This window comes from Trachemys scripta, chromosome 8 (genome assembly GCF_013100865.1).
Source record: "Trachemys scripta elegans isolate TJP31775 chromosome 8, CAS_Tse_1.0, whole genome shotgun sequence".
Lineage (NCBI taxonomy): Eukaryota > Metazoa > Chordata > Testudines > Emydidae > Trachemys > Trachemys scripta.
The window spans coordinates 28,630,836-28,654,881 of NC_048305.1; the positions used below are offsets into that span (position 1 = coordinate 28,630,836).

General features: G+C 41.8%; 1 protein-coding gene across 1 annotated transcript in view; it reads left to right on the forward strand.

Annotated features, from left to right (window-relative positions):
- Nucleotides 1-24,046, forward strand: part of RARS1 (arginyl-tRNA synthetase 1) — a 33,785-nt gene that overhangs the window by 451 nt on the left and 9,288 nt on the right. The window contains exons 2-8 of the mRNA XM_034778215.1: nucleotides 7,990-8,124; nucleotides 9,094-9,282; nucleotides 16,026-16,137; nucleotides 18,210-18,310; nucleotides 22,157-22,278; nucleotides 22,564-22,684; nucleotides 23,016-23,145. Of these exons, the coding sequence (XP_034634106.1) occupies nucleotides 7,990-8,124; nucleotides 9,094-9,282; nucleotides 16,026-16,137; nucleotides 18,210-18,310; nucleotides 22,157-22,278; nucleotides 22,564-22,684; nucleotides 23,016-23,145 (910 nt within the window). The remainder of the gene's footprint in view (nucleotides 1-7,989; nucleotides 8,125-9,093; nucleotides 9,283-16,025; nucleotides 16,138-18,209; nucleotides 18,311-22,156; nucleotides 22,279-22,563; nucleotides 22,685-23,015; nucleotides 23,146-24,046) is intronic.

Sequence of the window (24,046 nt, forward strand, 5' to 3'; positions counted from 1 at the left end):
TCTGTGGGGATGGCACAGGGCCCTGGCTGTGGGTCTTTGGTGGTGAAGTCAGACCCCGTGCCACAATGCCATCGTGCCACTTCACTGCCTTGAGCCACAGTAGAAAAATCAGGGGGATCTTCCCAAACTGGGGCAGTGACACCTTTGGGAGCATCTGCCTGTTGCTTAGATTGTAAGCACGTCGGGTGCAGGGACTGTGTCTTTGTGACACACAGGGTTGAGTACAAAACACTTGGGCCACTGCCGGCTGGCTACCAATCTGAGCCCTACCAATTGCATGCTAACGGGCCAAGTATACTGCCTCCTCTTGTGACAATGCTGCTGTGCAAGAGGCCAGCCTGTAACTTCATACCACACCAGTCTGGGATTCTGTTAGTGCTCCAAGGTCTTCTCTGCACACAGTTTTTGTATCAGTATAACTATGTGGTATGGGTGTGCTTTTTCTTTTTTTAAATTGATACAGTTATACTGGTACAACCCCTAATGTGAATGCAGTTCTGCTGGTATAACTGCATTCATGCTAGGGGGATTGTACCACTTTAGCTATACTGGCTTAGTTAAAGCAGTGTAATATTTGTGTGTAGGAAAGTCCTTAATTCTGTCAGCATACGTGTCAAATCTCTGAGAGACAGATCTGCTGTGCATTGTTAGCCACATACAAACGCCCTGCTTCCTGATCCACTTTGCTGTACTTATCTTGCCATTTCTCACAGGGGTTGCCACCTAACTATTGTGTCACCTCAGAATTGCTGTACATGGTTTTCACCTACAGAAGGAAAGATTAGTCACATATAATACATCTTGTCGGTATTCAACAGGCAAAGTGTACAGAAAGCATGATTGGTGAAGAGAGCACTAAAATGAAGGCAGGAAAAGGTCAGAGGCAAAAAAATGCACAGGAAGGCAAGGAGAGAAACAAACAGATGGGGTGAGGAAGGTAAATAGAAAAAAATGAAGAGGGAGACATAAAGGCACAAAAATAAAAGAACTATGCTGCCCACCAAAGTTTAGAGAAGGGCAACATTAGGCCCAACTCGGTGCAACTCACCATGGGCAAAGGGATCTTCAGAAACCTATCTGACTACAGGATCAAAGCTCAAATGTGTGTAGTTAGCCTTCTCTTTCATATAATAAAATTATTTGTCCAATTCTTAAATAGTATAATGACTTTGACTTAAAAAGATAATCTACAAAGGGAAAAAAATGGGTTTGTTTTGCTGCTTTGCAATGTGCTCAGAAGGCCAACAAGTTTTAGGCCTGGCCTACACTGGGGGCAGGAATCGATCTAAGTTATGCAACTTACTTAAGTCAACTTACTTAGATCTACTCACCACGGTGTCTTCACTGTGGTGAGTCGACTGTGCTGCTCCCCCATCGACTCTGCCTGCACCTCTTGCGGCGGTGGTGTACAGGAGGCAACGGGAGAGCACTTGGGGGTTGATTTATTGCATCTAGACTACACGTGATAAATCGACCCCCGCTGGATCGATCGCTGCCTGCCGATCCGGCGGGTAGTGTAGACATACCCTTAGTTTTTTAAGAGTTTTTTTCGTGCTTTCTCTCCATTAGAATTCAGAATTTGTCTACCCTCGAAGATGGTGGAGACCTAGTAGGATTGTGACAACACTTATCAAGAGATTTTATGAAAGGGAAAGAGTGTTTGAAGATCTTTTTATATTTTGTTTGATAGTAACATCTGCTTAACTAAACGTTTGGATGAAATTGTGTCTCTTAAGGAGTCAATAGCCTGTCCCCTTCCGTGGAGGTCTCAGAAAAGTCCCACCACTTACATCTGAGACCTCAAATGAGTCTTCCAATAAAACTGAGGAGGTGTGCCATTAAAACTTTTGACATCTCTGAAGTAAAAAATAAATCATAAAAGGTAAAACACCAACCACAGTCAGGCCTTCTTCATTGCTCGTAAAGAAGATTCTGATTCAAAGTTTACTAGAGAGGTGAAAACATTATCTACTATCTGGGCTGTGAAGTGGGGTCAGATGAATACCATGTAGGTCCATGAGCTGCTTTTGTTTGTAGCAGTCATCCTAAGCACTCCACTCATTCTTCTTGAGATCAGGGAGAACAAAAGAAGCACCAAACAGCCCCAGGAATACCCTGAGAGCTGCTTGTGTGGGCAGGGGCGGCACCAGCGCACCAAGCGCGTGAATGGGGTGGCAAGCTGTGAGGGACGGCCTGCCAGTCTCTGTGAGGGCAGCAGTCAGGCTGCCTTTAGCGGCATGCCTGCGGGAGGTCCGCCGGTCCCACGGCTTCGGCGGCGGGTATGCCGAAGGCACGGGACCGGCGGACCTCCCACAGGCATGCCGCCAAATCCGCATTACCAGCGGACCTCCCGCAGGCATGCTGCTGAAGGCTGCCTGACTGCTGTACTTGGGGCAACAAAATACATAGAGCCGCCCCTGTGTGTGGGCACTAAAGAGCCACACCTGACTCCAGAGCTAGTGACTGAGTGTCTGATCTAAGCTATTACTTCCCATTTTTGACGGTATTATCACTGCAGGAATGGTATTTTTTTAGTTCCCATTTCCTGCTTTAGGAATAAAAGGTTTCTGGGACTTTTATTAACTGAAATCTACCTTCAAGATCTGTTAAGTGTGTACCTCTGTGTTTGTTAATAAATAGCTGACGTTTGTGCCCTTCCAGGTTCTGTAGTGTGCTCTATAAATTACAAACAAATATTCCTCAAAACTGTAAGTCTGGTCTTTTTTATTTTGTTTTGGTGGGTTTCTGGCTAACTTGTTCAGGCAGGCCTTATTCTGGTCCTGCCTAAAGCAGCATGTGTTGCTGGAGTTTGATTCCAGAAATGATTCGTAACATTTTGCCATGCTACGCACACGTGGAAACCTCTTGTTTTGGTTCCCTGTTCCTGTTGACCCCATGCAGCTGAACAGCAGTCAGAATTTTTCCTGCCTTTGCTATTGCTACCTTGCCTGCTTATGGCAGCCTCAGACTAACATGGTTCATGTTACTTTTTGCTATTCTGCTCTAGCATCATCACCAGTGAAGTGGTATATGAAGGAGCAACAGTACTGGTGAGGCAAAGGGAAATTGGAGGAGTGGCCGGGGATACTCAAACGGGGATGAGAGAGTTGTGGCAATGGTATAGTGGCAATATATGCATCCACCATCAAACACTTAATCTCTTGCTCACTGGACCAAACAGGGATGGCGATAGGGATGCTTCCATCCATCAGATGGAATGAGGAGCATGGCCATGCAAGACTTGGTGTAAATAGTGAAACAAAGATACAGGAGGAGAAAGAAATACAGGAACAATAGGGTGGGTAGAGGGAGGGGGGGCAGCAGAGAGGAAAATAAGTTAAATTCAAAGGTGCTCAGGTGCTACAGTAACAACCAGGGTGTAAATGGTATATAGCTAGACAAAAGGAAAAGATCCAAAGAAAAAGAGAATTGCTCAGTTTTAGGGGAAAGATTCCATGTGACTGTTTTGATTGCTGATCTAGTTAAAGAGGGTACCTTAAAGACTAACAGATTTATTAGGGCATAAGCTTTCGTGAGTAAAAACCTCACTTCTTCGGATGCAAGTGAGGTTTTTACTCACGAAAGCTTATGCCCTAATAAATCTGTTAGTCTTTAAGGTGCCACCAGACTCCTTGTTGTTTTTGTAGATACAGACTAACACGGCTACCCCCTGATACTTAAAGAGGGGAGTTGGCTGTTGGTAGCTGAAATAAATTCTTGGAGATAAACATCTGACTCTACCATTCAGGAAGGACACACACCTCTCGCCCCTCTTCTCTCTCCCCCCCCAGCCCGGCTATTCCATATTTAATTGAGTGTGCATGTGTTAGTAGGAGCTAGCCCACTGCTCACAAATAAAGGCAATCCTTATAGTGTAATACATGCATGCCATTTTAATGCACTATTCACTGGTGGTATCTGTGGAAGTTTAAGGGCAATACTAATCTTGTTAAAAAAAAAAAGCTTTAGGTTTTGCATTCACAGGTGAGGGGAAGATTTCTAGAGCACAGCTGACCAAAGAGCCTTTGGAGACGGCAGCATGGCTTCATGCATTCACCACAGCTTCTCATGAGGTGGTCATTAGGTATGACCCTCTATTGACAAGTTGTGTTTAGGCCGGGGGAAAGGTTACCTTATCACGGCAGCAGTGAGAGAGATGGGAGCTTTTTTCTTCTCTCTCCTGGTTTTCTTTCTCTTGGTTACACATGTAATGCCGTCTCCCACTCTTGCTCTTCCAAGCTCTAAGATAGTATGGAAGAGAAGTCACAGATAAAAGAGAGCTGATTTGTAAAGCCTTTGCGTGAGTATACTTGTGCACCAGGTTTCATGGTATGAATTTCAGATGGAAGATAGAGAACTGATAGTATCCCATTACTGCCATTAGGGATTCACAAGTGATTACCCAGAGGGCTAGGTAAATCACAGGGTTTGCATCACAACGTGACATACCGATAGAGTCAATATGTGAAGTTTTGGGTGCTAGGTTGATCCTGGCACCCGGTTTAAGTTGTAGCTAAACAGGAGTAAGTTGAAGTGGTTTTACACAGACAGAACCTTATTAAGTGGCTAGTTTCTAGGCTGGCAGTTTACTTGAGTGCAGGTCATGGATGGTGCCAGTTTGGATGACACTACACTCTCTACGGGCCAATGGAAGAAACCATACTGGGCCTGGCTAGCCTCTGAGACAAAGCTACTTATCTATGCCAATTCCTTCTTCCTGCTGCTGCCATTTGTGTTGTGGTGTGCTGAGGCAAGGCTACCAATTCTTCAATGGAACTCACCCTGGGGTCAGAACTCACCGGGGAGAGCCTTACAACTGGTGGCTGCACTTGAGCAGGAGCTTTTAAGAAGTCTTGATGCTTTATGCTAAGTAACCTTCCTACCGCATTCAGACCAGCTTGTGGTGAGCAAATACTGAGGGCCACCAGTGGCAGCAAAGAAAGGTGGGATATTTTAGAATCTGTCATATAATAAAACTCTTCGCTTCCCCCTATGGTTAAGTAATGTCAGGGGTTTGGCTAAAACTTTATAAAGGAGAGGGTGGGAAATGACATTTCAAGTGACAACCTAGGCTGACATCTCAACGTCAGATCACTGTGAAATGGGGTCAGCCTCACTGCCACATGAGTGCATGGGACATTTGTGCTGCAAACCTGTTGTTTCTGTACAATCATGGGGAAATGTGTGAATGTTTGTTGGGGAATATGTGGGAGGGGGCAAGCCTTAGTGGGGAAGGGCATGATTTTTCTTTGTGCAGGATAATCATGCAGCAGTAGACAAATATCTCAGCATGACCCTGCCCTTTAGATTGATTTTTTCGGTTGGAAAAACGAAAGCAATTTGGCCATTGGGTTGGGCCATGAATTGCATTCATTTCAAAAGTGAAAATTAAATTCCTTGATAAGGATAATAATTTTCATTTCTCAAAAATCATTCGGTGACATTGACCGACTAACTTATTACAGCACTGCTTTGAAGTTGTTGCTGATGTTGCTGCAGAAAAGGTATTGTATGAAGATTTCAGTTTGTGTGCAATACTACAGTGTTAAGAATAGTGTGTGTGTTTGCTTTCCTTAACACACACACTGACTTTTCTGAAGTTTAAACTTGAGTTCACAACATTGCTGCTGGGTATAATAACTTCTTTGTGATGTAACTTGTGTTGTTCTATGGAAAATCTTAATTGTAAAATAGTAAGATTCAGTTAAATTTCTGTCTCTATTCATTTTGCAAGATATTTAATGTGTATTTCAGTTTGAAGCTCTTTGAAAATGTGTCTCCAAATGATATCAAAGTGCAAATAGTTTGGAACAGTACAAAAATAGGAGGAAGGGTGAGAAATATCCTGTCCACCAGTTAGGGTGTTTGGGTTTTTTTTCTTTTCTGTTAGAGCAAATTGATCATTGATTTATTTTGTCTTTGACTTGCATTTATTTCAAAAACAAAAGTTAAATACCTGGATCGGGGAGCACCTGAATATGGAAAGTTTTTAAATGGTAGAATATTGTGTATAAAGGAAACCTCAGGAAAGATAGTTGCTCTCTGCCTGATCACAGGAATTCCTATAATGCAATTTTATCATGAGTCTAATGATGATATTAGGTTATTTTTCTTAGAGACCCTAGAATCTCAAGAGACTGCATGAGAATCCCAGCCTTCAGTAAGTTTCTGACCTTCATGCTTGCAGAGAAAATTTTGAAAATGTAAAGCATGTTCACCTAAGCGCTCAGAAAGCAGATAAAAAGAACCCCACATTTATTATTTGTAAATAAATTAATTTTTTACACCAATCTCATGGGGGTTTTTGTGGCCTGACTCATGCTTTTGGTTTACTTGAGGTAGACAGTACTGGAATTCTTAGAAGATGCTGCTTGAAATACTAGGAAAATATAATTCCAAAAGTTCTGAAGACCTAAATTATTCAGTTGATTCAAATAAAAAGGAATATGAGGTCACATGACAGATTATTAATGAAGCTGAGCCTGTGGTGCAATTGCAATGCAAATGTTTCTGTTCTCAGTGGCTTCTATGGCTTTTAACTCTGTTAGGATAAAATTGCCCATTAAATGTACCTCTTTGCACTGTAGAGAGAAGCGGCTCCCATGGAGGCCCCTTTGCTTTAGCTCTGCAGGGTTGAGGCTCTTTGGCTTTAGGGGAGGTCTGACTGGAGCTGGGAGAGGGGAAAACCTAAGGAGCAACCAATCTCTGGAGCATGCTTCCTTGGAAATCAGCCACCCACAAGTTACTATTGATGGGAATTCTCTGGGTGTTTTACCCTTATCAAGGGGAAAGTATCAGGAGCTATGCTGCAAAAGAGAAGAGGTTAGGCAGTCAGATGGGAGTGAGGATATCTGCAGAGGTGGCTTCACTGTTCCCCATGGATCTACTCCCTGAAAGGCTGTAGCCGGTTCTCTTGTGTGTGAGACCATTGTCTCTCCCCCCTTGGAATCAGTGAGTCAAAGGGCATGTCTACGCTGCAATTAACAACCCACAGCAGCCTCAGGTGAAGAGGTGGTTTCATTGCAGTATAGACATTCGGGCTCGGGCCAGCACCTAGGCTCTAGGACCCTGCAAGGTGGGAGGGTCCCCAAACTCGGGCTGCTGCCTAAGCCACAACGTCTACACTGCAGTGAAACAGCCCCTTAGCCTGAACCCCCTCATGCCTGAGTCAGCTGGCACAGGCCAGCCGCAGGTGTCTAATTCCATTGTAGACGTACCTCAAACTTCTCGAGGCTTGGACTTGTACTACCTAATATGGATTTATCCCCAGAGGAAAATGTGACCCTGCATTTGGTCTGATGAAACTGAGTGTGAAGACGCTCAGCCTGAGGGGGACTGTTAATAAAATCAGAATGGTATCTGTGTGCTTTATTTTTTTTTTTCTTTTATCAAAAAGAAAGGTGTGGGGGGAGGGGCTCTAACTTTGGAGCTACTTAGCTTTAGCTGTCGCCCTGCCAGCCCTCAGCTGACAGAGGAGAATGGCTTACTGCACTGAATATAGCCTTATTGTTCAGACTTTAGTTAAAGGGCTATTTTTCCTTTTTGCAGTAGTGGTTTTATAAGGTACTTTTTTCATCTACAAAAATATTAGACCTTTTTAAAAAAAAAAAATGATGAGCTGACCCTGCAGATGCTTACCCCTAAAAGGAGTCCTAGTAAAGTCCCAGTAATGTCTTTGAAGCTAATAGGACTATCCAAGTGAGCACAGTTGCTCTCATGTTTAAGTGTGTGGGAGATCAAGACCTATAATTACTCTGAATTTTCATTAACAATATGCTAGTATCAGTGTCAGAGTCTGTCAAAAGAAACTTGTGCTAATTGTTACTAATTACTCTTTAATAGCAGTGTTCAGCTGTGTTAATGTTTTCCTTTTGGGCTATATTTTAAAGAAATGGGCTAATGATCAAAGTTCTGATGCAATCTACTCCAAGAGTTACCTCAGATGCAAACACAGCAGCTGACCTTCATTATTTTATTTTTACTTACCAGGAAAAAGAGATCAAGATCTTGGCTGCAGAAATTGATGGACTGAAGAACTTTGGCTGCTTGGAAGTATCTCCAAGTTTGGAAGGATTGCGAGACGAAAACGCAAAGCTTAAGTACCGGCTAAACGTTCTTCAAAAGGTGAGGGAGGAAAAAGGAATTGGCAATATAGTACATATTGGTATATGCTTTCCTTCACATCAGGCAAAGAGATTTTATTTTGTTATAGCTAATACTAGGTAACAACTTGTTCACCCGGCACTCTGGTGCCAGAGTTGTAAATGGTATATTCATAGAGCTCTGTTCTTTTACAATTCTTTGGACAATATAGCTTTTTGCTAACATTTTGGTATAATTGCCTGTAGTCAGTTAAGCACACCCTATAATCTCTTCTGCATTCTTGGAGTAGGGCACTTCTGTTAGAGTTGAGACCCTACTGAGGTCAGCTAATGGGCACATACATAAAAGTATGAAAAGCTTTGCTATACCTGAACCAGTGAAAGTATTAACACTGTTAAGTTCAAAGGGTGGGGGATCTGTACTAAAAATCTGGGAATGAAGGCTAAAGTGAAAATGGTAGGAGAAACTATTTAATCTAGAAAGTAGTAAAAACAGAGAATAAGGTATTGCTGTGTAAAAGCAACAGAGATAATTGGCATATTTCAGAAGAGATATTTAGTTAATAAATATGCGTATAAGGTGAAACTCACGCCAAAGCAGAGGGATCCAGGCAAGTTCCTATGCATCACATGAACGACCCATAATGCATACAGTATGAAAAGGCCCAGTCTTTTCCCCATTGACTTCAGTGGGAACAGGAGCAGTATTAAGTCCGACCATTGTCAGTAAGAAGTTCCTAAAATAAAATTTGTAGAGCTTACTTGAGAATGTATAACTGTAGGGCACATCCAAAGACTATGTACTGTGGAAACTGACAGCCAAATTCTTTGGTGATAATGCTTTTGCATTTCCATTGTTTGTATTGCAGTAATACCTAGACGCCTCAGCCTGATCTGCTCTGGTTTGCCCCAGGCAGCTTTTGAGTGAGAGTTTGAAGTAACTTCTCCTAGAATGTTGTGACCTTAGTGTTTTGGCATTGTTTTCTTTCAGAGTCTTCAAGAGGAAAAAAATAAGTCAGTGAAAAGCATGATTAATATCAACAGCCGTGTTCAGGAGATCTTTAGAGATGCCATCAAGGCTGCATATCCGGATTTAGAAAACCCCCCACTGGCAGTCACGCCAAGTCAGCAGCCCAAATTTGGGGATTACCAGTGTAACAGTGCTATGAGCATAACAAAGGTAACTATTTAAAAAAAATTCTTGGTGCATGGGACTTCTGTGGGGTCTGAAGCTCTGTAAGGATATATCCAAAGCAATATCAGGTTCTGTATTAGACACGTTTTAGAGTCTGATCCTGCAGTCTTCACTTATATGATGACATTGAACTTGGGGAAATTGGGGTGCAATAGGAACAGGCCCTTAGACTTCTGTTTTGATGAATAGTGCAAGACTAAAAGGATTCTGAAGACCATCAAGGCTAGCTGAACTACCTCTGAAGTCTGAAGGTTTTTGTAGCTAGGTAAGGGGCAGTGTTTGTGCATTCAAGGGAGTATGTGTTGCTCTTTTAAACCTTTCAAGTACTTTTCAATTGCAAGTTAAAGAGACTTGAACCTCTGGCTTAATTATTTTATTGCCATAAATGCTTTACACTTGTTCCCATAAAATAATCCACTGTTTCTCCTCACCCTAAACATACACTTACTTCAATGTTGTACAGTGTTACTACAGTGAGTTCTAGTTGTATTAATTAGACAACAGTAGAACTGCAGCCAGACAACAGCAGAACCCCATTTATCTGACCCTCCCGTTACTGCAGGGGTTCTCAATCTGGGGGTTGGGACCCCTCAGGGGGTCGCAAGATTATTACATGGGGGGGTCGTGAGCTGTCAGCCTCCACCCCAAACCCTGCTTTGCATCCAGCATTTCTAATGGTGTTAAATATATAAAATAGTGTTTTTAATTTATAAGGGGGAGTCACACTCAGAGGCTTGCTGTGTGAAAGGGGTCACCAGTACAAAAGTTTGAGAATCCCTGCTTTACTGGTTCTCCACGGTTACAGAACGACCAGGACTGGCAGGGTCAGAAGCAGGTGATCTCTCCTTTGGCCACTAGATGGCACTGCAGCATCACATTTTCTGATTCTCCAGTTTATCCAGAGTTTTGATCATTGTCCCAATTAGACCAGATAAACGGGATTCTGCTGTAATTTGGCCATGTGGTCTCATGCACAAATGCAGTACTTTTGGCACCTTATTTAATAAATGTAACATAAATCAATGATGTCAGGCTTAGTATGCCCCAAAATTATGCATTGTCTGAGCTGCACACCACCAACAAAAGATAACATGCAGCAAAACGTACTGTATAGTTTTCTGTCGCTTGCTCTGCAAACTACCTATGAGAAAACAGTAATATTAACCATTGTTCAGCAAAGTGATATCCAAGAAAGTTGAGGGTGGGCGATGAAAAAAGAAACTGCAGGAAGGGAGAGCCAGTAATCCTTTGTGAGAGATGTAGGATAATAAAGGAGAGAAGGATGTCAAGTAAGAATGCATGGCATGGAGTTGTTTTAGAGTGTGTCTTCATTGCAGAGTTAACCTAGGTGATGGGCACCAGGGTCAGCCTAGCTCGGTTGTGAGCAACCACACTGCAGTTACTCCGTCCTAGCTGGGGCTGTACTACCCAGCTGTGTCACTAGACTTCTGGGGTACGTCTCGAGGTTCTTTGTGCGGCAGTAGACTAAGGCTGTTTGATCCTTTCCCAGTGAATTGTGGAAGAAATCATCCTTCTGGGTACATGGGGGGAATTGTGGGAAGATGTTGGAGGACAATGAGTGGCTCAGCCTTCCTGCTCACTGGAAAGTGTGCAAATTACCAGCCCAAGTGAGAGCAGTACTTGGGCTTTAGTCTATACACCCAGACACGCCAGCTAGTCCAGGTAGAAAGCACCACCAAATTCAGATCACAGGTTATTGTTTGTGGACAGGAGCTGGGCTAAGAACAAAACCTGAGTAAGAGCCAGGTTAGCTCTTTAGTGAACCTACAGTCAAATTTGTAGGTTTGGGGTGAGCACTGGGAATGTTGTTTGTTTTTAAATGAGAGAGTGAATAAATCTGGATTGCTGCCTCTGGAGAGTGTGTTTCATTACTGCAGCTACTTTTTTTCGCATTTCCCAAAAGGAGGAATGTTTGGATTCTATAATTTCTAGATAACACATTTTTAAGATCATCCTGATTTTTAAAAGCTATTTCAGAACTGAGCAAAAAGGAAGCAGTTCTGATAAAATCAAATGAGATCAACAATGTCTGATAAAAAGAAAAGAAAAATGGAACCAAGTCTTTTGTCCAAAGAATCAAGAAAACTGACTTCTCTCATAAAAATCAGCTTGTCACAAAAGCCCTGGAGTATCTGAGAGAGTTGTCTTTTGGACAAACTTTGATCTGTGCTCCCCCCCCCCCCCAAAAAAAAAGATCTGTATCGTTTTGATATCCTCAATCATGGAAAATTTCAGCCTGAAAAGTTAATTTGTCAGTGTTGTAGGCTACTGAAATCTTGGGGTTATAATGGAAATTGTGAGGCAACTTTAATAACAGGCATTGCTGTTGCGTGTGTGTGTGTGTAAATTCTTTGACACCTGGTTAAAATATTATTAGGTTTCCTTGATGGTTGTAGTGTGGCGTTTTCAGAGTGTACTTTGGTACTGATGAGCAAAACAAAACAGGAAGCAAATGAAACATCGGAAGGGGTTGGGTTATAATGAAGAAGCAAAATTAGGTTGTGGGGAAAAATTAGCAACTTAGATGCATTGTGAACTAATGGAGAGTGAATTTCAGTCTAGCTGTAAAAGTATCCAAACTTCCAGTATGTTCATGTCTTTGTCTCTTTGAAAACATACATCTTCCATACTATAATTCTCAACACAAGTAGCTTTTCTGTTTTACGAGTTTTTTCATTAATAAGAATCATAGAATATCAGGGTTGGAAGGGATCTCAGGAGGTCATCTAGTCCAACCCCCTGCTCAAAGCAGGACTAATCCCCAAACAGATTTTTGCCCCAAATTCCTAAATGGCCTCCTCAAGGATTGAACTCTCAACCCTGGGTTTAGCAGGCCAATGCTCAAACCACTGAGCTATCCCTTATCAATTTATTAAACATCATATCTCTATATTTCAGAGCCCTTGTTGGAATAAGCAAAATACTTATTTCCCCATGGCATACATACAGGGGTTGTTATATACAGCTGCTGTGAAAACTGCCTGTCCCATGGGGTTTCACTCCTGGGCAGCATTGATACGTGCCAGACAGCAACCTCTTGGTTTGAACTGCCAATGCAGAAACAGCTCTCACAAATGTGTGTTGTCTTCCTTAGATCTCATTAGCATATTATGACAGCCTCAGCCGAAAGATCTGTCTGTCTCTTAGAGTAACAGGTCCTTGGGTGACTGCACAGATACAGACTTTCAGAGTAATGCCTTTTTTTTTAACATCTTGACCGCCACTTTACCCCAATTAAGTAATTGTTAGGATTTTCATACAGTACTGTCTTCTCTGTGTCTACTTTGTTTTCATTACTTGATGCCCAAACGCTTACTCGCATTTCAGAGTCATTTATATAGTTTCTCAAGTCCCAGACTGTCAGAGGGACTGATGCCTTAAGGCTTGCTGTATTGGACTTTGATACAGGCTTTGTTCTTTCCTTATGCATGTCTCTAGAACTCTCTGTGTTCATGCTGGACTAACAGTGTGCTGAGCACTATGGAATCGTAAAGGCCGTGTGGCCTTCCCCCCTCCAAGGAGCATGATTCCAACTCCAGTTAAGCTCCCTTGTTATAACGTGCACCTTGCTAGATCATGTGGCTCCCAAGAACTGCCTTCAAAAGAGACAGCAATCTGTACACTGCTGCTGCGTGGTAGCAGGAATGAATCTGACCCCTGGGCAGCACTGATACGTGCCAGCCAACAGCCTCTCCATTTGACCTGCCAATGCAGAAACAACCATCACAAATGTGTTTTGTCTTACTGGGAGCTCATTAGCATATTGTAACTGGGGTTTCAGCCAGAAGCACTGCTAGAGTAACAGATATGTGGGTTATTGCCTTCATAAAGACTTGAATACCATCACCTGTAATCGTTGGCTCAATATTTATTTCCCCTGTTTTGGCAGCTTATCCCTTGTTGAGCCATTGATTAAAGTTATTGCTGCTGAAAAGAGGTTTTTTTCCTTGCCTATTCTCAAGCTTTACTCGGGCCATATTGTGTTGATGGTAGGATCAAATGAATCATATAGTGCTGCATTATATCTGAAACTGAAACTTGTTAAGCTGTCACATTTCATGGTGGACGGGAAGTTAACAATATAAACATCCAAGAGTCTGGAATCCAAATCGCTGAGAAAATAATAGATCTTGTGGCCTTGAGGTGAAATGGTGCTTACCTCGCAAGGTGATAGATATTTTGAAAACACTGCAGAATGACAGAAGAAAATCAAACTCTATGAAACACATTTTTATGGCAGATTTCACACAGTGTGAATGCATAGTTTGTTCAATGAATTGATTTATCTCACAGAATTTCGGGTCCTCAAAACAATGTTAAATATCAGGGCCCTCTTAAAGGGTAACTTGTAAGATTCAATGAAACTCCTACCCCACCCCGTATTAAGTTTAATGGAAAGAAATGCTATTTTACAACAAATTGGCTAAGCTAAGCACTGTTCTCCTTACAGTAGTCCTAATGCAAGACAACAGATCTGCCTGATTGTGATTCACATATCAGGAGGTCATTTGCAATACTTAATGGCAGCCCAGCTCAGTCTTACGTAGTTATTTCTCTGAGATAATAGTTTTACAGATTCACTGTCAGGTTAAAAATCATAATAAAAATAAAACCAGTACATTTCCTTCACTTTGTTAAAAATAACACTTTCAATTACCAAAACTAAACATTTTAAAATTCTGATTTGCCCATCCCTGTTTATATTGCATAGTTATTTTTCATATGATTCTTCTCACTTTTGTTTTTTTCCTAGTCAGTTTCACATTTTGGCTCTCAGTCACTAGCACACTATTTTAGTGTCTGAGTTCAAAATTGGGCAGGGGAATGTTTGTTTTAAAATCTGATCTTCATTACATTTCGTAAAGTAAATTTTGAATATTTGTATGAAGTTTTGGCGCTCTACAGAGAACTGATATGCCCAGTTTTTGGATAACACAGGAAAATTATAAGGGACAATGTGGACAGTGCTTACTTTTTAAAAATCTGCTTTCAAGACTGGGCATCCAGCTGGTGGGATTTTCTAAGTCACAGCTATATGATGCTGTACACACCAGGCACGGCTGCCCTCCCAGTTTCTAAATTTCACTCCAGTCAAAGTCACTCAAAACACTTTAGCACCCTTTCGTTTTCACCCAGGTTCTGCTAGGGCAGTACAATGACCTCACGTGCACTTGAATGGGTAGAAAATTTGGCCATGATGTAGGGGAATTAATCACTGATATTTTTAAAAGTGATATTAAAGCTGCTTTTCCCATTCGGTGCCTGCAGAAGTGAGGAAGAAGCACAAAAGGGCAATTCTACACACACTCATCAACTTTTTTAATGCTTGGGCAGGTGCAAATAGCCAACTGAACCGCTCATCAGATGCTGGGCACTGAGGGGATTTTCAGATCTAGTTTTGGCTGCACCCAGGGTTGACTAAATTAGAAAAGAAGATGCTTTTGTTTTTGTTTTAAATTCAATTAGTGAACATGATTTGAAACTGCATTCTGCGCCTAGTGTAGGCACAGTTCAAACCACACAAGCTGGTTGTTGTGTAGCCTGGAAGGAGCTTAGGTTACAGCCAAGACCAGCTAGCATGATTTGAAAGGTGTACACTAGGTGCTGAATGGTGCTTCAAATTAGGTTGGCTAACTCGATTGAAACAAACAAAAACCTAGCCTAGAAAAGGTCCAGATTGCCAGCGTGCTTAATCGGGGTGACCTGAGAACAAAAATGTATAGTCCTCAACTTTGTTTTTTAACTGACTGACAAGGTGGATGGCTTTAGCTGTTTTGGACAACATTTTACTATTCCTGACATCAGTTTTACATTTGTCACCTACATATAGGCTTCCAGAATGGCCCTTTTGCAAGGTTTCATTGGTCATTTTTGCCTCACTGGCATCTCTGTCAGCTGCCGTGTACGGTGAGAGGACAAGATCAGAAACAAGAATAATCAAAGCCAAACCCAACAACTGCCGCCTCCAGCACTGGTTCAGTTTCAGTAGCTTTCTTGGTATGGACATATAAGAATGGAAGACCAATGAATTCCAAAGCGTGCGTGTCAGCGATCACATGGGTGCCAAAAGTTTTGATGGCACAACAAGATTGCCATTGACGGACATCAACTGAATATACAATCAAGCACCTTGCCAGAGATCAATCCGAGTGTCTCTTGATTTGCAAGAAGGCTACGTTCCTTTGAGATTTCCCATGATGATGATTAGTGCTTAGTGGGATTTTCAAAAGCAACCATGCAGATTTTCTGGGGGTGCAGTGGGTTCGCATAGCGTATGATGTGCTAGTGAGGCCTGGATACCCAGTTTTGAGCAGTGTAAAAACAGGCTAGATTTAAACCTTTGGTGCACATGATGAGCAAAGACAATATTTGAAACTAGCTAGTTACGTGTGTTGCAGTTATGTTTTTCTTTGCACTTTCCTATGTTATAAGCTGTAATATCACCAGGACATCTTAAGGTGGTACCATATTCCACAGGTTTTAGGACCAGATCTTGGCAGGGCTTTGCATGTAGCACTCCTATTAATGCCCATGGGAGTGCCATGCATGACATGCTTACAGAACTAAGTTCTTAATATTCCACAGAGATTATTAGAAGAGAGGAATTTAGTGGGTCTTGTCAGTGTAGTATCAACTCAGATTATATTTTATTTTCCATCAGATTCGCCCATGATTAGACTGTACTGAATCCTCTCATTACGTTTCAGATGCTTCCCAAAACCAACGAACAGAAAGTGAGCCCAAGAGAAATTGCTGATAACATTTCCAGAAACATTCCTGAAAATGAATACATTGAGAAGGTTGAAATCGCTGGTCCCGGTATGGTCACTCTATTGTTGTACCTTCCCAACATTTAAATTTGATGTTGCAGCTATTTTACCAAGTGTCAATAAAGGAGACAAAATCTAGTTAGATTATTTTTTAGCTTTATAAATAGAATTAAAATTTGAATTACATTCAGTTTTGCCTGATGAATTTGGCAGGATAAAATCTGCTTACTAGCACTTGCATTAGAATCAGTGGGTGAAATCCTGGTCCCAGGGAGGTTAATGGGAATTTTTCCATTGGCTTTACTGGGATCAGGATTCCACCCTATAGGCTTCTAGGTTTTGTCCATAGTACAAAATCACCACCAAAATTGGCAGTCTTGGGAGAAAATGATTGGGCCTGGAACCCAACCCAAGCTATCCTCTCGTCCTCAGAGGAGATCGTTCCAGCTCAGAGCTAAGGCACAATGGCAGAGCAATGTGGAAAGTATGACACTGCTACTGCTCATGCTCTGAAGGAAGTGGAAGACTTCAGTCTCTTTGGTACTCACTCTGACCCCATTCATAAGCACTAAATAAAATGAAATATTTTGCGGATGGATGGGGAAGAGAATCTCTGTTAGCCCTGTATCAGAGGGGTAGCCGTGTTAGTCTGGATCTGTAAAAAGCGACAGAGTCCTGTGGCACCCTATGGACTAACAGACGTATTGAAACATAAGCTTCCATGGGTGAATACAATGCATCTGACGAAGTGGGTATTCACCCACGAAAGCTTATGCTCCAATACGTCTGTTAGTCTATAAGGTGCCACAGGACACTCTGTCGCTTTCTGTTAGCCCTGCAACTCAGTAAAATCAAAGCAGTGCCCAAATGTTCTGCGAGTCAGAATTTTTCTAAATTTGACACTGTGGTTTTAAATATATGGGAACTGGTGGCACTTGTTCATAGTAAAGCCTCATGTGCATAAGTGCCTACACCAGGAGTCTCAAACTCAAATGACCATGAGGGCCACATGAGGACTAGTACATTGGCCCGAGGGCCGCATTACTGACACCTCCCCCCCGCCGCCCTCGGCCCAACCCCCACCCCCCTCCTTCCATGAGGCCCTACCCCGCCTCTTCCCACCCCTTCTCTGCTGCCATTTCAACCCTTTCCCCAAAATCTCCAACTCCACACCATCCCTGCCCCCAGGGGGTACAGGAGGGGTGTGGGGTGTGGCGGGGGCTCAGGGCAGGGGGTTGGGGTGCAGGGTACTGCAGGGGGTTGGGATGCAGGAGGGGTGCGGCAGGGGATTCAGAGCAGGGGGTTGGGGTGCGGCAGGGGGTTGGGGTGCAGGAGGGGGGGTTGCAGGGTATCAGGGCAGGGGGTCGGGGTGCGGGGTGTGGCAAGGGGCTCAAGACAGAGGGTTTGGCTGCAGGAGAGGTTCGGGGGGTGGGCTCTGGCCCGAAGCGCACCAGAGGCAGGGCAGGCTCCTTGCCCTGCCCTTCCCCTGCACCGCTCCGGGAAGCGGCCGGAACCTGGGGGAGGAGGGGCACAAGGGTTTGTGTGTTGCGTTGCTTCAAGCACCGCGCCCAGCAGCTCCCATTGGCCGGGAACGGGGAACTGCGTCGGGCCAGAGCCGCTCTAGGTAAACGCTGGGGAAGGGTGGGGCAGAAAATAACCCCACGGGCCGCATGTTTGAGACCCCTGGCCTACAGGATAACTCGCTGGTGACAGCTGTGAGTAATGTCACTTAAGTATATAAGTGTTTGCAAAACACCCCAAGATACATTTTTTGTCAAGTATTTCACTCTTGGGTTCACTCTTGATTACAAGAACCCCAAAACAGGTACTTAGCAGATCGTGTAGCATTTGATATGTATAGTTTAGACTTCTTTGCTTAATAGCATTTTGTTTGTGGAAAACAGTCTCTCATAACCTGATAAATAAACTCTTTTTTTTTCAGAGAGTGATCATGCTTTTTTCCTCTTACAGAAACAAAAGTTTATTAAGACGTTGTGTAGTTAGTTTTAAATACTGTATTTTCCTTGTATCTAGGGAATTGTGAACTTTGGTACTAAACAAAATTAAATGGCTTTCAAGGATACTTTTACGGCACCAACAACCATTGTTTTTCCTCTAAAGGTTTTATTAACGTCCACTTGAGAAAGGATTTTGTGTCCAAACAACTGAGCAGTTTACTGGTGAATGGAGTTCAACCACCGGCTATTGAAAACAGGAAAAAGGTGTGCTAGTAAACTTTCATTAAAGTCTCAGTACTGCTTTCAGTCCAATAGCAAGTGCTGATGAATGGTTCTGACTCGGTTTTTGCTTGGTATGCCTGTACTTTCTTACTGAACTTATAATGAAGGTTTTAACAAACATTCCAACTACAAATACACAGGTTATTACTATTTTAACAGTGGGCACTTCGGGGTTAGTCAGTTTGCAGCTGTTGGGGCAGCAGGGGAGACTTGGACTGACTTGGCAAGGAGATCTGGACGAAAAGTCTGAGGAGTGGAGACTGGGTTGTTAAGGGGAATGGGACATGGGGACGTGGGTGGGGAAGAGACAGGAGAGGGAGCAGAAGGGGTCAAGCTTGGGAGGAACGGACAGAAGAACCTGTGCCCACTCGAGCACTCTCCCTTCAGAGCCTGCAATGAAACCCGAGATTCCTATTCCTTTTCTGTCAGCAAATATCTGTGCAGACCATGGGCAAAGTGTATGTCTCATCCCCTTCTCGTGTGGTCCACATAGAGGACGACAGCATACTATCGCTATCAGTTACTCAGCTCAAGTGGCAGAGGTCTGTGCAGTGGATCTAAAGGTTTCAGTCCTGCTCATGACCCATGTGGATGTCAGTATGACGCCACATGATGGAATTTCTTGTTTATTCAGTTTGCTGCTTTGAAAATCTAGGAAACTACACACTCAAAAACTGTTAAAAGAAGCAACAGAGGGTCCCGTGGCACCTTTAAGACTAACAGAAATATTGGAGCATAAGCTTTTGTGGGTGAATGCCCACTTCAATTCACCCACAAAAGCTTATGCTCCAATACTTCTGTTAGTCTTAAAGGTGCCACAGGCCCCTCTGTTGCTTGTTACAGATTCAGACTAACATGGCTACCCCTCTGTTACTTGTTAAAAGAAGGTTATTAAGGTTGCAAAGTCAAGTATTCAGAAGTTAAGAAATGCCAGAATTAAGGTTGCTCTTGCAATTGAATGCTGCCCAGAAAACTGGATTCTATCCTGGCCTGTTCCAGGGTTGTAGTTGTGATGCTAGGAAATTCATTTGTATCAGACTTTTCACAGGTGGGCACTAATGCATGTTCTTCATTTTCTGAGTGCCTGACATGAGACCCTGGGTCTGATTTGCAGAAGTGCCAAGCACTCTCAGCTGCAAATGAATTCAATGGGAGCTGTGCTTTGAATATATAAAGTCTTGTATAATATTATGTGTGCTGAAATAGCACGTCCTAGTCATCTCAAGTTGGGCACTCAAAATTAGTGGAAACTTTTAATCTTAATCTCTCTGTGCCTCAGTACCCCATCTGTAAAATGGGAATAATATCCCCTCCTTGCACACGGGTGCGGTGAAAATTGTTTGTGAAGCACTCAGATGCTATTGTGATAGGCGCTACAGAAAATCCCATGAGGAGATTAGAGTTGGGTTTGACTAGCGTGCAGCAGATAAGGCATAGGGCCACATGTTGAACGATGAGAAAACAAAATATTGAATAGCTTCTCATTAAATGAGCACCATCCATCTTGTGCACTGAATGAAGCAGGGATCCTGTATGTCATAATTAGGGCTGTTGATTAATCGCAGTTAACTCACACGATTAACTCAAAAAAAAAATCATGATTAATCGCACTGTTAAACAATATGTTTAACAATATGTTAAACAATTGACATTTATTAAATATTTTGGATTTTTCTACATTTTCAAATATATCAATTACCACTCAGAATACGAAATGTACAGTATTCACTTTATTATTTTTATTACAAATATTTGCGTTGTAAAAATGATAAACAAAAGAAATCGTATTTTTCAGTTCACCTCATACAAGTACTGTAGTGCAATCTCTTTATCATGAAAGTGCAACTTACAAATGTAGGTTTTTTTTGTTACATAACTGCACTCAAAAACAAAACAATTAAAACTTTAACAATGTAAAACTTTAGAGCCTACAAGTGCACTCAGTCCTACTTGTCCAGCCAATCTCTAAGACAAACAAGTTTGTTTACATTTACGGGAGATAATGCTGCCCACTTCTTAATTACAATTTAACCTGAAAGTGAGAACAGGCGTTCGCATGGCACTGTTGTAGCTGTTGTTGCAAGATATTTATGTGCCAGAGGCACTAAAGTTTCATATGCCCTTCATGCTTTGGCTATCGTTTCAGAGAACATGCTTCCATGCTGATGACACTTGTTTAAAAAAAAAATGTGTTAATTAAATTTGTGACTGAACTCCTTGGGGAGAATTGTATGTCTCCTGTTCTGTTTTACCCACTTTCTGCCATATATTTCATGTTATAGCAGTCTCGGATGATGACCCAACACGTGTTGTTCATTTTAAGAACACTTTTACTGCAAATTTGACAAAATGCAAAGATACCAATGTGAAATTTCTAAAGATAGCTACAGCAGTTGACCCAAGATTTAAGAATCTGAAGTGCCTTCCAAAATCTGAGAGGGACGAGGCGTGGTGCATGCTTTCAGAAATCTTAAAAGAGCAACACTCTGATGCGGAAACTACAGAACCCAAACCACAAAAAAGAAAATCAACCTTCTGCATCTGAGTCAGATGATGAAAATGAACAAGTATCGGTCCACACTACTTTGGATCGTTAATGAGCAGAACCCGTCATCAGCATGGACGCATATCCTCTGTAATGGTGGTTGAAGCATCAAGAGACATACGAATCTTTACTGCATCTGGCACATAAGTATCTTGTGACGCCAACTACAACTCCTGTTCTCGCTTTCAGGTGACATAATTAAGAAGTGATCAGCCTTATCTCCCGTAAATGTAAACAAACTTGTTTGTCTGAGCAATTGGCTGAACAAGAAGTCGGACTGAGTGGATGTGTAGGCCCTAAAGTTTTACATTGTTTTGTTTTTTAATGTAATTTTTTTTGTACATAATTCTACGTTTGTAAGTTCAACTTTCATGATAGAGATTGCACTACAGTACTTGTATTAGGTGAATTGAAAAATACAATTTCTTTTGTTTTTTTACAGTGCAAATATTTGTAATAAAATAAATATAAAGTGAGCACTGTGTTGTAATTGAAATCAATATATTTGAAAGTGTAGAAAACATCCAATAATATTTAAATAAATGGTATTCTATTATTGTTTAACAGGGCGATTAATCGCAATTACATTTTTAATCGCTTGACAGCCCTAGTCATTATGTAATTGAAATCTGTGTTGTAATGTAAATACACACGGAGTCTGACCTCAAATCTGGCATTTCCTGATTTCTGAGTGCTTGACTTTGCAACATTAATAATTTTCTTTTAACATAGTTTTTATATGCAATATATGTATAAAATCTCTATACATCCTTCTTGTTTGTTAAATGATCCTCTTTTACATAGCATTATATAAGCTTCTTGCGGGTACGGAGATCTATGCCAATGGATCTGATTTTTCAGGATTGGGCCTAAAAAGGGTGTTTTTGCTCTGAATTGTTTGCTGGAGTTTGGCGCTAAAAGCCACATTTAGAGTTTGATGTGCCAGGTTTGTAGAGTATAAGTAGGGATGCAGATAATTTTCATAGGCAAAATATGATGCAGCCAGAAGAGTTCTAGACATTTAGAGCCTGATTTTCAAACCAGCACCAAACTATAAAATGACTACAGTTATACAAACACAGAAAATTGAGCTTGCCCAAATGGCCAGTTGTAATTGACCATTTGCCACAAGCAAATACATCACTTGTGTATGCAATCATGATGGCTGCACATATCCATGAGGCACGTATCCACAACTTTGAAAACCTCACCCTGAGAGCACGACATCGTACAGTGTGGCATTTAATAATGTTTCTTCCTCTTCATTTGTTGCCCTGTCCAAGGTGGTGGTTGACTTCTCTTCCCCTAACATTGCCAAAGAGATGCATGTTGGTCACCTGCGCTCGACTATTATTGGAGACAGCATGTGCCGTCTGTTTGAGTTTGTGGGCTATGATGTTCTGAGGTGAGCACTGCTGGACTCGGGACACAAGTTTGTTCATCTCTATTTATACAAGTGCACCAATGATGCTTGTCTGTATGTTCTAGCCACCCTTGGTATAACTTAAAAATACATAATAACTAAAACCCTAAGTGTAGAAGCACAATTCGGTATTACCCTCCCACCCCAGCAAGCCATGTGACTGAAAAGCTCTAATCATCCTTCCCCGCCAACAATGTTCAGCCTGTTTTAGTTCTGATTTCTCGTATGATGCATAATTTTGTTTTGCACTCTCTAATTGTTGTCCAGGTTAAACCATTTAGGAGATTGGGGCACCCAGTTTGGAATGCTCATTGCTCACCTCCAAGATAAGTTTCCAGATTTCCTGACTGTTTCACCCCCCATTGGGGATCTCCAAGCTTTTTACAAGGTATTTTAGCTAATATATCCACTTGTTCTCCTCTTACTTTTAAACGAAGCAATAATTCAGAACTGTTGTGAATGATCAGTATAACATTGTTGAAACAAAATGAATTTTAACTGGGTTTGTTAAAGAAGTAAAGAATTGCTTGTTGTAGTTTATGAAATACAGGTATCTGGTCTCAGGAACTGTATTCTGCTTTAATAAAAGTAATTTGTTACCCTGTCCATTAAGCCACACTGCTTTCCTTCCACCAAATAAAAAATTGCTTTAAAGTGTCAGAAATACTGTTTTGTATAGGAGAGAAAATACTTTTTCTTACGTATTGTTTTTAACCTAGGAATCCAAGCGGAGATTTGACACAGAGGAAGAATTTAAGAAGCGAGCCTATCAGTGTGTGGTCCTACTACAGAGCAAAAATCCAGACTTCATTAAAGCATGGAAACTGATCTGCGATGTATCTCGGAAAGGTAACACTTAAAATTAGTGTCTCTTTCTTTAAACCAGTGTTTGTTTTAAGTGGATCATTTTATGTTGATCTGAGACACAAGTTGTTCTTTGGAAATCAATAAAATTCGTTGTGATAAAAACGAGCAATATGGCTGAGGAAGGTTTGTGCCATAGACCTCCACCATACGTATCAGAGCAGGATGCAGAATTCACTTAAAATGAATATAGCCACACTTGAAAATCCTAGGATTCTCAGATTTGCCCCAAACAGCATTATGGGTGTTGCCCTTAATACTCTCTGGAAGAGTGGTTTTGAAGACTTAGCACCAATGACATTAGCACCAATGTAGAGTGACGTCTAAGTATTATGCTGATTGATGCTTAACAAATGTCTAATATTAGTAACAATCGATCATTTCCAAAAAAAATGTCTAACCCTCATTCCTTCGTGCACCTCTGTTTAACGACCTGTGTTTCAGAAGCAGACAAACAGAGAAACCCTTCATCTCTTTCTGACAGCTTGTTGAAGTGTTTATGCTTTTACTGGATAGTATAGTATTGTTGTGGCCTGTTTTATTTATTAAATGTTACTTACCTCTGTAATGTGGCATTCTGTCCAGTATTGAAGGTTTTGCTACATTGCCTTAATATCTGAATACTTCCCAGTCACTGATGAATTCAGCCCGTCCCATCCCCCCACCCCCGTCCCCCCCGGAGGTAAGGAAGTACTGTAACTCCATTTTACAGATGGGACGTGAGGCACAGAAAACAAGTGACATGCCCATGGTCACAGATTGCAAGAGAGCTGAAATTGAACCCAGATCTCTTGGTTCCCAGGCTAAAGGCTTAGCCTCAGGATCATCTTTCCTCTAATTTCAGTCATATTTTAAGGGGCCTATTTGCTTCGAGTCTTAAACACAG